General features: G+C 42.0%; 1 protein-coding gene across 3 annotated transcripts in view; it reads right to left on the bottom strand.

Annotated features, from left to right (window-relative positions):
* SETD3 (SET domain containing 3, actin N3(tau)-histidine methyltransferase) overlaps positions 1-12008 on the bottom strand; it is a 37447-nt gene that overhangs the window by 23643 nt on the left and 1796 nt on the right. For 2 of the 3 annotated variants that reach the window (XM_072116052.1, XM_072116051.1), the window contains exons 2-5: positions 6348-6389; positions 4855-4969; positions 4372-4464; positions 995-1146 (exon numbers count right to left, since the gene is read on the bottom strand). In XM_072116052.1, the coding sequence (XP_071972153.1) occupies positions 995-1146; positions 4372-4464; positions 4855-4957 (348 nt within the window). In that variant the 5' untranslated portion in view covers positions 4958-4969; positions 6348-6389. The remainder of the gene's footprint in view (positions 1-994; positions 1147-4371; positions 4465-4854; positions 4970-6347; positions 6390-12008) is intronic. The other variant, XM_072116053.1, reaches the window with a different exon arrangement.

Genomic DNA, 12008 nt, shown 5'->3' with positions numbered 1-12008 from the left:
TTGGACTGATTCGCTCCTGAGCAGCAGAGACAAATGGCACTAAACAATGGTACAAAAAATGAACTAAACAAGTGCAATGTATTAACACTTAGCAGTAAGCCTTCCTACCCACAGCAGCATTTTAAATTTACTTTTTTCAGATGGTTTATCAAGAACATAAAGGTCATGTCCTATCCTGGGGTTTGATAATCACCAACCTTGTTACTTAGCTATCTGAAGGAAGGCTTCGCACACCGTTTTCTCTTGATGGATTTTCTGGCACAGCTCCATACTAGTAGTATCTGTGCCTGATATCAAGTTCACTACTGCTATTTCAACCACTTAAATAGGACCGTGCTGCAATCCAAGGGACTACCACTACTAAAGGTAATAAGCTATGCCTGCTTAACAAGGAGAGGACAACAATGGCATACTGCAATCATGATTTCCATATAATGTGTTTGTTTCACAGGTAACCTTCGTGTATCACATATAACTATGATATTTGGAGTCCTGTCCCCAGAACAGTGTACGGCACGTGACTCATTTTTGCGTGCTTAAGCCAAATGGCGTTTGAGGTTGGACATCGGCCTAAAAAGAGATAGTAAGATAAAAGAACCCCTTTTTACAAGCCTTCAAGTCCACAATTTAATGGCCGCTACCACCAGTGAACACAACTTGCACCATGGGGATCTGAGGGTCTATCCTTGTAATGCATAGATGCTGGTGATATCCAAGGGCAGAGCCAACTACAGACTTTCTAACTGCCTCCCTGGAGAGCAGACATTCTGGAACCTAACATGAGTTTACTGGTCTATTCTGATGTCAGGGGACGGTCCACCATGGTACTCATGGAGGGGCCCACTGCCATTTATTGAACATGTACGGCAAAACAGATTAGAGGAGGTGGGGAGAGTCCCGATTAGGATACCCCTATCCACATCCAAATCCCTCAGGTTATACAGAATTAGAATGCCGGAGTTGCTAGACCCTTTAAATGTCACAAAGTTCTTACCTTTATTTCCCGTGTTGCTTTCAATCCAAATCCCTCACCGGGGAATTCAGAGAGTTCAAAGCCCTCAGTTGATGCCCCATTTTCTCTTGCCCACTGGATCAGTTCAGGAAAATAGTCCTCCCTCTTGCCATCAAAGATTACAGACAAACCTGCTAAGGTACAGCAAGAATGAATTACAATGTGATTTCACAGGATGCTGCGGAAGGTACATATAGCTATTAGGTTACAATACAGAATCTAGAGATAAACTGCAAAGTATTTAGCATTACATAGAAGTTTAAAAGGGTTGTTAAGCGATAACAAGCTGGCTTTCACAGGATAGAGGCTAACTTGCTGATCGTGGGGGTCTCGCGATCACGAGAACGAGGGTCCATTGTACCCCAGATGAATAGGGCAGCCAGTCACACATGCGCCAGCTGCTCTATTCATCTCTATGGCACATAGGAGTACAGCGCTCGGCTATCTCTAGCTTAGTCACTAGGTCCATGGACACCAGCGTTACATTTCATACTTTATCAGGAACTCTACAAATCACATAGCAGAAAGTTGCTCCCTTATTGCTATGCTGTAACTACAGGCAACACAAACATTTTAGATGTAACTGCATAATGGATTTAGGGCTCCAACAGACATGAGCGATAATCTCTTTTAGGCATACAATTGGTCCGCCAGCCACATTAACCCCTTTGTGACCAATAGTCATTGATGCCTGAAAGTCCAGGTCAATTTTTGCAGTTAAGTTATATGCGTCTTTAAATGACAATATCTTTTGAAATGCTTTACATATCAAAACGATTTTTACTTTGTTTTTTTGATGCGAGACGTTGTCTTGATAAGATATTTTTTTTTAAATACATATTTTTTCGTATGTATGTATATGTGAGAGAGATATATAATTCTTTATTAATATAGAGCCCACAGATTACACAGCGCTGCACAGATCTTGCCAAATCTGTCCCTGTCCCCAATGGGGTTCACAATCTAATCAACCTACAAGTATGTTTTGGGGTGTGGGAGGAAACCAAAGGACACGGAGGAAACCCACACAAACACACACACAAATATGTACAGCATTATTCCATCACACTTTCCCAGGTTCAGCTACAGATGCAGAGGATGCATGTACTTCTACAATTGTGCAAACTGTAAGCAAAGTATTTTTTGCAGCTTCTTCAACATTCTGCCTTCAACTGACAGGCTGGAGGGGCACATTTAAAATGCCTATATCTACTGAGCCCTAGCACCTAGAAACACAAGGATCTCCCCTGTAATATAATATATAGTGTGTAAGAGTAATTTGAGAATGTATTATATTAAAGTGGAGATTCTCCTGCTTAATATAACACCAAATGTATGTTTATAGGTGCCAAGGTTCAGGAGATTTGAAGTTGGCCACTGTTGTGACATTTATAAATAGGAAGTACATAGCCGTTTGGCAGTCGTGAAAGTGTTAAAGGAGTCCGATTTCAGAGAATTCGGGAGAGCGTTTATTTTCACATGCTTTTTTGTTTCCTATATAGGCAGAAAACCCCTTTGGTTATACCACCTTTAAAAGACTGTCCTCCTAAAATAATCTTCTAAGATCTTCATAAGGCTTTGCTTTTTCTCATTTATAGGCAACAATCTTCCTTCAGATATTGCCATGGTCGCATATGCTCCAGTTATCACCCAATTCCAGATGTGGTTTTGTTGTTTTTATGCACTGCAAATTCTTAAAAAGTTGCAAAACACCTTAATTCCATGATTGCCAGATGACCAAAAAGGAAAAAACATGTGACCAACAATAAAAAGACAGATTCACAAAGCCAGACTTAAAGGAAACCTGTCAGCAGAAACTGACCTAATAAACTACTGCCAAGCAGATTACAGCTTCCAGTCCATATTGGTTTCATGACCCAGCGTGGTGGCATCATCCAGAAAATGAAATTTTGAAGCGAGATATAAATTGGTTGCCTTAAAAAAAAAAAAAAGGAAAGGAAAAGTGCTGCACTGAAGTCAGCTCTCCCTGGCTCAGAACTTTAAAGGGCATCTACCACCAAGATGAAGGACTGTATGCAATTGAGCCAGAGGGGCCCCATACTCCATAGGTGTTAATGGAGCCCCTCAGGCTCATTTGCAGACAAATCTTTCATCCTGGTGGTAGATGCCCTTCAACTTTGCTGTAATTGGACATGTCCAAGGACATGACTAACCGGCTCTCCTAAATTATGGTGAATGATGTCAGTCACAGTAGAAGGGACATGCTAAAGCTGAGAACACCCTAACTACTAAACTCTCTGCCTCCATGACAACCAATTTATATCCCACTTCAAAGCTGATATTCTGGATGATGCCATCACAATGGGCCATGAAAGAAACATGATCTGAAATGATAGTGTCATTATTGACAACATTCTAGTAGTAGTGGTTTATTGGGTCAACTTCTGCTGACAGATTCCCTTTAAGATACAAGCGCCCCATATATTTCAAAAAGTGAAAAATCAGACATCCCTCTAAACTCTCATTTCAACAGAAGCCTTAAAGGGGTTGTTCACTTTAAGCACATTATAGCAAATAATTAAATATGAAATTTTCAAATATACTTTCTGTATCAATTTCTAACTGTTTATTCTAAAGGAAGCTTCATGGTTTACTTCCTGTATATAAACACCAGTTCATGGTCATGTGATGCCACACAGGTGCACGTCTCGTTAGCATCGCATAGCTTTGATTACAATGGGGCTCATTTACTAAGGGCTTTGCGCCGCACTTTTGGGGGACTATTCACGTTCTTCTAGGCTAAAACGTCACAGGTATTTAAGAAGTGTCTGCACTGCGATTGTGTTGCACATGACCCTTTTGTGGTGCAGCTGCACTGCTTCCATGAGACACAAATTAGGGGGAGTGCCGGCAGTTAGTCTGGCTTGGACCAAGTGCCATATTTTAGTTGCAAATTGTATCGCACGCCATATGTTACAGGTGCACTCTGTCAGACCAGTGCAGGGAAGCGACAGATTCATGATTTCTGGCACAAGATCTTAGTGAATCGCCGCACCCAGCATTATACATGGAAATAGCACTTGCAGTGCATTTTCTGACTTTCCAAGTAAATGTGCCCCAATGTGTTATAACGAGCCATGCATCTGTGTGACATCACATGACCTTGGATCTGCAGGAAGTTAACAATGTAGCTTCCTGTTGACAGCGAGCAGACAACAAGCAGAAATCTTGTGAATAATTGATACAGAAAGTATATTGGAAAATAGTGTAGCTTTTCATCACACAAACAATATCAATTATTTGCAGGAATACAAATATAAATACATGTATATACACATACACAACGTAGTAATCACAGACTACTAAACCCAGCCATTATTATCCAAGATTTTACAGACCTTTCTGCTTTTTGCGAATCCTTTCAACAAGTCCCCGAATCTGCACATATTCTTCCCACTCTCTCCCTGGTGCGGAGTTGGGGTTACTACACTCTATGGAAATACAATGGCTATTAGCAGTTTGTCATTTTATTATATCAAACAAACAAAATCTTACAATCGCTTTGCACTTATATTAATATAATTTACTTTTAAAACTTTACATTAGTTACACGTTGACCTTATATTGTATTTCACCCCAGAGCTGCACTCCCTATTCTGATATTGGAGTCACACATTATATTATTTATCCTGTACTGATCTTGAGTAACAACCAGTATTACAAGCCAGAGATACATTTAATGTTTAGCTGATTGCTACTAGAAACAACCAATAAGTTGTTTTGCCCTGTATAGGTACACTGTCGACATGCCGCTACATTTTTATTCTGAGCCCCTGCCATGAGAACACCCATGTTCTCCCTACAGAATGACCATTACTTACTTTGCAATAACTCACTGATCAGGTTCATCATTTCTTTTGGGGAGACAGCCGCGGCGGCTCCACTCCCCGACTTCTGAGTTTTCACTCTGCTTTTTTTCCCCATTTTGTTTCCTTTCTGAAAAGATAACACTGGTGAGTGAATGCATCCTTCAGCTTTTTGAAGCCATGACCTTTATAATCATCATTCGAGATATTGAGTTAAATGGACATGAACCAAAATTAGACAACGCACAGAATGCCATTATACTCTGGTATGTAAGGATACCAAATAACGCAGCATATCTGTGAATATCAAATCAATTTATGTCTACAGCACCTATGCAGAGCTTTGGATCCCCCTTATGCAGTGCCACTAAATGCTTTGGTATTTTTTGCTGGTCAGCCTGAAATCACGACTTGTGCCAGGGAAGGGACTTTGGGCATCTTGGTGATATATATGATGCCGCTGCTTCATGATTACAGTTAGGGGCTGTATCATATCACAAGGACGAGGTCCCATCCCCAGCACTATGATTGGTCTGTGAATCGAGATACAGCATGGCCGTGATTCACACATCGACCACGCTTGTATGTTTTAGTCCCAAGGCGAAGAGATGTATATATATATTTTTTTAATCTAATCTGACCTTCTGGATCCTGCACTACTTCAATCCCCACACTTCCTCATCCTTCTCACATCTGCTTTAGCAGGTCTAGGCCAAATGTGCAGTATTTTGGCTTTGGATTTTGAGGATGTCAATCACCTAAACATGTGACCCAAAATTGGATCCATGGCATAAGGGCTTGGTTTTGTATGGAGATAAGCCACATATACAAGAGCTTATCCATTTGTGGCTACCCGCCACGTTCACTGCACTGCAATCCCAAAAATCCAAAATGTGAGCGTACCCAAATAAGGACACAACAAAAGTCTGATCACCTCATCGTACTGTTGAAAAAGACCTAAGCAGAATCCATATGGCCAGTATTGTTTTTTATTATTCTTAAAACAGCACAAAGGCGGATTTTAAAAATAATATTATCTTAAAGGCAACTTTCACGTTTCAAATTTTCATAGCAATGCCCACTAGATCACACGCCCGGTACTAGTTACCCATTATCTTTTTCTGGCCCCAAGTCTCCTCGCCAGCATCCAGCCTTGTCCCTGACTGGGACATCATCGTCACATGCGTGTCACTGTGATGGAGAAGACAGAGGGAGCTATGCCCAGGCTTAGCTCAGCGCTGGGATTCCACTCACTGAGCGGAGACGCAGCTCTGAACACTCGCAGCAGAGGACGGAGGTACGTCACATGGTCCTCCGGGGAGGGAGGGAGAGGCCAGGACGGATTGAAGGAAGGAGAAGAGAGAAGATGTTGCCGGATCACACAGGAGGATCAGGACAATAATGTGTGATAGCCTGCCCGAAATCCCCACAAGAAAATTAGATTAAAGTGCCCAACCCCATTAAAGGACACTTATAAACAAACCACTAAGTGTTCTCTATCACATTACCTGTGTTTTCTGTAAAGTGTCTGATATGCAATTCAGAAGCACCTGCAAAAGAGAGAAATAAAATAAAATTAAGATAAAATCTACCCAAATACACAAGATATTGGCATGTCAGGAGAGAATAGGCTGCTCATGTACAAAGTCCCCATGCTAAACACTGCAGCTCATCTTATACAGACAGGCTCCGGGCAGTGACACAATCTCACCTGATCCCCACTGCAGTGATACTTTTAGTCTATAATAATTGTAACTAATCTGGTCAATTCTGCACCCAGCGAGCCCCAGCAATGGGAGCACGGACAATCTGCCTTTCTTCTGCTAATACATAAAACATCATTTAGTGTTTCTTCATGTAAAAAGAAAAGGAGGAAAAACACTTTGTATAAGAATCCAGTATCATTTCAGCCTGGAAAAGCGTAATTATTTTGTCACCAGCGCCATGGAAACAGAAGAAAGGGATTATTTAAATATCACAACCGATCGCAGCACAAAACCGGGCAGCGAGTAGAGGGAATCAGCTGTCACCTTACTTGCTATGGGTGACACAAATGACTCTGAGCAGTCCTTTCATTGACACAATCCCTGCAGCTGCTTGTCCCATAGCTGTGGCTGTAGCGCTGGGAGTAGTGAACAGGCTAATGTCCTAGATATAGATAGGGAGAAGTGGCTAAAGGATTACACTGGGAGGATACAATGATCACTGGGATTCTCTAAACCTGGATGAAGGTTGGATCTACGGAAACCTCTGATCTATTGAAAGGGCCGACTATCACCAATAAGATCTGTCATACACGAGGAGGGTTTTGTATTGGGACCCACATTAGATTAAGAATAGTCAATGTAATACGTAATTTTGGATGCCTATGTATAGTAAGTGCGACAAGAGAACTTTTTCTTTTGCAAATTTCCTGGTGCAGAATGTGGCAAAGTGACTGCTGAAAGTTGTGGATGATGTAAGATAGCAGGACAGCGACTATATGTATTAGTCCAGTTGCCCACAAGAGACTTCTGTCTGAGGAGAAGCATTTGAGACGGAGGGATTCCCCAGAATGAATCTCATATCAATGAGCTGAACGGACATGCTGAGATCAGTCCAGTGGTCCAAGAAATCCCTACATTTTTCTTGCTTATGCTCCTGGAAGCCCCCTAATTATGAACCATGACGTTCAAGAAGCCTAATGATGCATGATGAATGTCAAACCAGTATATCTATTCCATAATGAACAGATTCCCAACTCTAAACAGCACTGATTCAATGTATTTGTATTGCGTCAGTAGAGTATAAGGAACTGGCGATTCCTCTAGACTTGTTTTTTGTAGTGTGGTCTCAATTTCATACCAGTTGAGTACATCTAGCCCCCCCCCCCCCCGAAATCAGGCTCCCTTTTGCAATGTGCCACACCACAGTAAAGAATCCCCATCTATGGCGATGGTAGAATCGCCTCTCCTCTAGGCTTACGGGATGTCCCCCAGGCCTAGTTATAGAAAGATATTTGGAGAGATCCCTGTACTGCCCGTTGAGGTATTTTTGCATTGTAATGAGGTCTCCCCTCATTGCACTAGTTCCAGTTCTACTATATCCTTTTTATACACTGGTGCCCAAAACTGCCCACAATATCCCATGTGTGGTCTGACCAGGGATTTGTATAAGGGCAAAACTATCATGAGAATCTATTCTAAGACTAAATTATACTGTTAAGATATTGTGGCAGATTTGTCAAGTGTCTGAAAGTCAGAATATTTCCAATTGCCCATGGCAACCAATCACAGCTCAGCTTTCATTTTACCAGTGCTCATGAATATTTTAAAAGGGGAGCTGTTATTGGTTGCCATGTGCAACTGGAAATATTCAGAATTTCAGACACTTGATAAATCTGCCCAATTATGTATATTTGTACAGTTTTTCATTGACATGGCTGTCATAACCTGCTTTAATAAACGTTACCCGGAAAATAAAAATGAATACAAAAAACAGAATAATCTGCCTTGGGTCTGTGCACTCTGTTATTCCTCAAGGAAAATGTACAAATAAGGTGAAAACTGGGTGTTACTGTATCTATACAGACTGCCACTATCCAATCAGTGCAGCCAAATGGAAATGGCAACTTCCTCGTGTTAAATTATTCACATTTTTCCAGGATGAGTAACAGAGGAACTGCAGTATGTAAAGTCTTAATGAAAGATGCTCCCCAGGAGTTCTTGCATTTAAAATGAAAGTATTATTAGAACATATGTACATGTGATGCACAAATCTTTATGTGACACGGATTTAATTATTACATTTTTTTAAGTGTATTCCAGGGGTTTTTTTCTCAACTTTTGAGAGCAGGATTAAAATTGCATTTGCAGCAGGAATGTATGAATGGCATCTGCAGCCATCCACTGCAATATAGCATGATGCCCAATGATTGTCTGTATGTATTGATTCTCCCAACCTTAAGGGAGGTTAGGGGTTAAACAGCATGTTCTGGGAAAGAACCTATTTGTCCTGTAATATAAGACAGCTCAGAGCTGGGCCTTATGTAATCCTCTAAGATTTCAGAATAAACGCAGGTAAATGAAATGGAACAACAAAATATGGGTGCAGAAAAGTCAAAGCTGCGAGCCAAAACTGGCACAATGCCGCACATATAAAACCATATAGTGGAGCTTTGCAAAGACCTGAATGAAACACCTCACTCTGCTGTCTGGAGCAGTCATTTAAAAAGCAAGATTACATATTGGGGGGGAAATATAAACAGAATTTGTTGAACAAGTTACAAAAGAAAGATTTGGGACATTTCACAGCTCCCTTCTCCTTTAGTAAAGTAGATGGACGTGGTCGGCCCCTCCAGATTTATCAACTGTTGCAATAATAATCTTAATCCTCGTTCTGTAAGGAGGTGATACGGAAAGTGGAGTAACATCAGGGAATGGTAGTTTTCCAGGCTATTCATGACCTTTCCACACCAGAAGCCCACCGAATATCCAGCTGTATACTGGTTACAGGACATTGGTACAGGTCTGATGCTCTGGACCTCTTCCAATCTGATATTGATTACCGTATATACTCGAGTATAAGCCGACCCGAGTATAAGCCGAGACCCCTAATTTCAACACAAAAAACTGGGAAAACCTATTGACTCGAGTATAAGCCGAGGGTGGGAAATGCATTGGTTACAGCCTCCCAGTATATAGTCTGCCAGCCCCTGTAGCATACAGCCTGCCCAAACCCTGTAACATACAGCCTTCCCAGCCCCTGTAGTATACAGCCTGCCCAGCCCCTGTAGCATACAGCCTGCCCAGCCCCTGTAGTAGGAAAAAAAATAACACTGTACTCATCTTTCCGACGTCCCCCATAGGTCCTCTTCTGTCTCAGACAGAAGAGGACCTATGGGTGACGTCAGAAAGGTGAGTTTTGTCTTTATGTTTTTAGTTGACTCGAGTATAAGCCGAGTTAGGGTTTTTGAGCACAAATTTTGTGCTGAAAAACTAGGCTTATACTCGAGTATATAAGGTACACGGGATTTCCTGTATAATGTTACTGAAGATCTATTAAACAGTAAACTTAAAGATAAAACAAAACATAGAAAAAATAAAAATAAAAGCTTTCAAAACTAGCAGCAACACCCCTTGGTAATGATAAATGTTCCCCATGCCCTCTCTGCAGACAGAGGTGTACACGCTGGTTATAAGTGATTCATCTCTGTAAATGCTGAACATACATTTTGTGTTTCACAATCCCTGGACTGGAAGGTGAAGTTTCCTTATGCACAGGGCAAGGCCAGGTCACAAATAAACAGCGCATTCCCAAATGAGTTAAATGCTCCTCTCCCCTCCCATGTCACATCCGACAGCTCAGTGCGATATACAGCTCAAGCACTCCCACAGAGACCCCCCCCCAAAGAATCTCACATCCGACAGCTCAGTGCGATATACAGCTCAAGCACTCCCACAGAGACCCTCCCCAAAGAATCTCACATCAGACAGCTCAGTGCGATATACAGCTCAAGCACTCCCACAGAGACCCTCCCCAAAGAATCTCACATCAGACAGCTCAGTGCGATATACAGCTCAAGCACTCCCACAGAGACCCTCCCCAAAGAATCTCACATCAGACAGCTCAGTGCGATACAGCTCAAGCACTCCCACAGAGACCCTCCCCAAAGAATCTCACATCCGACAGCTCAGAATGATACAGCTCTATAACTTTCACTCTCCTGCCCAGGTCACAGCACACACCTGTGTAATACAGCTCAATCACCCCCTCAGCAACTCACCCGCTCAGTGAGATAGAGTTTCAGCATTCTCAGTCACTTCCCCTCCCATGTCACAGAAGAAAGTTCAGAATGGTACAGCTCAAGAATTCTCCCAGTCACTCCCCTTCCCATGTCACAACAGACAGCTAAGTGTGAAACAGTTTAAAATTGCCCATGGGCTTTTACTGCCTTAATAATCCCTAAATGATCACCAATTGATTCATCATCCCTGGTGCTTCCTTTATTGCTGTGTGCAGACTTCCTGTGCACTCTGCATAGACATGTAAACAAAGATCCTACACTGGTAAATAGGAGGGACCTGCAGCAGGAGATTATAACTCATCCTCCTGCGCCCCCTCCCTGTGTGTCAGTAAGAGGGACAGAGAGAAAAAAGACAAACTGGAGGCTGCCATTAGGATGGACTGAAGGAGGGAGAAACAGGAAGCTGTGTAGAGATGCAAAGTGCAGCATGTGGAGAACAGGGAAAGGCTGGAGCTCTCACAGGAGACAAAGACACAAGTACATGTACATGCGGAGACATGTCTAATGGAAGCAATTTATTGAAAAGTGACCAACCCCTTTAAGAATTCTCTCAGTCACTTCCCTCATAGCAGACATTTCAGTGTGATAGAGCTCAATCCTGCTCCCTCTTGAGTAATGACAACTGCTGAGAACATGTGAACAGTCGTGGGGAACCCCAAACTCTGAAGCAGAAGAAGCTTTATCATATCAGATCCCTGATCCTCCCCAGTCAGCTTTCTCATCAGCCCCCAGGTAATCTGTGGCGGATGTCAGACCCCCACCAATCTGATATTGATGATCTATGAAAAGAACAGGTCATCAATATCAGGACTTTTCAAGGTGGTTTGGGAGCCTCCTACACATTCCTCATAGTTTTGGTTCTGATCCCCCAGTGGATTTACTTTAATGGGCCAATAACATGTCATATATGCATGTGACCACTGCAACCAAATACTACACGCACCAGTAGGAAAGCTCAGCAGGTAGATTGGGAGTCATTTACGAACACTATTTGGTGTAGAAAAAGCCATAAAGCATTTACATCTTGTTCAACTCCATTTGTTCAGAAAGTGACAGCTGGCTACAATTGATTACTACTGCCCCCTACTGTAGGCAATTGTGGTGACCACTGTGCCTCGCGTATAATAAGCACACAGCAGAGTGGTATAGGGGCCAGCAAGATTGGTGTAAAAAAAAAAATTAAACAAATGTTAAATAACAACAAGTGACTGCAAGAAAAAGTGTAATATATTTTATCAGAGTAAAGCGTTTGCTTTTCCCCTTTTTGTCCACCCTCATTCCCTTCTATTTTACTTTTCATTATGAGATCTGGAAAGACAGACACTACTGTGGTGTCAGAGTATATTTCCAATATTAGAAGAGTGTTACAGATATAATAACACTG

The sequence above is a fragment of the Engystomops pustulosus genome, chromosome 7 (assembly GCF_040894005.1).
Source record: "Engystomops pustulosus chromosome 7, aEngPut4.maternal, whole genome shotgun sequence".
Lineage (NCBI taxonomy): Eukaryota > Metazoa > Chordata > Amphibia > Anura > Leptodactylidae > Engystomops > Engystomops pustulosus.
This window is presented reverse-complemented; position numbering and strand designations above follow the sequence as displayed.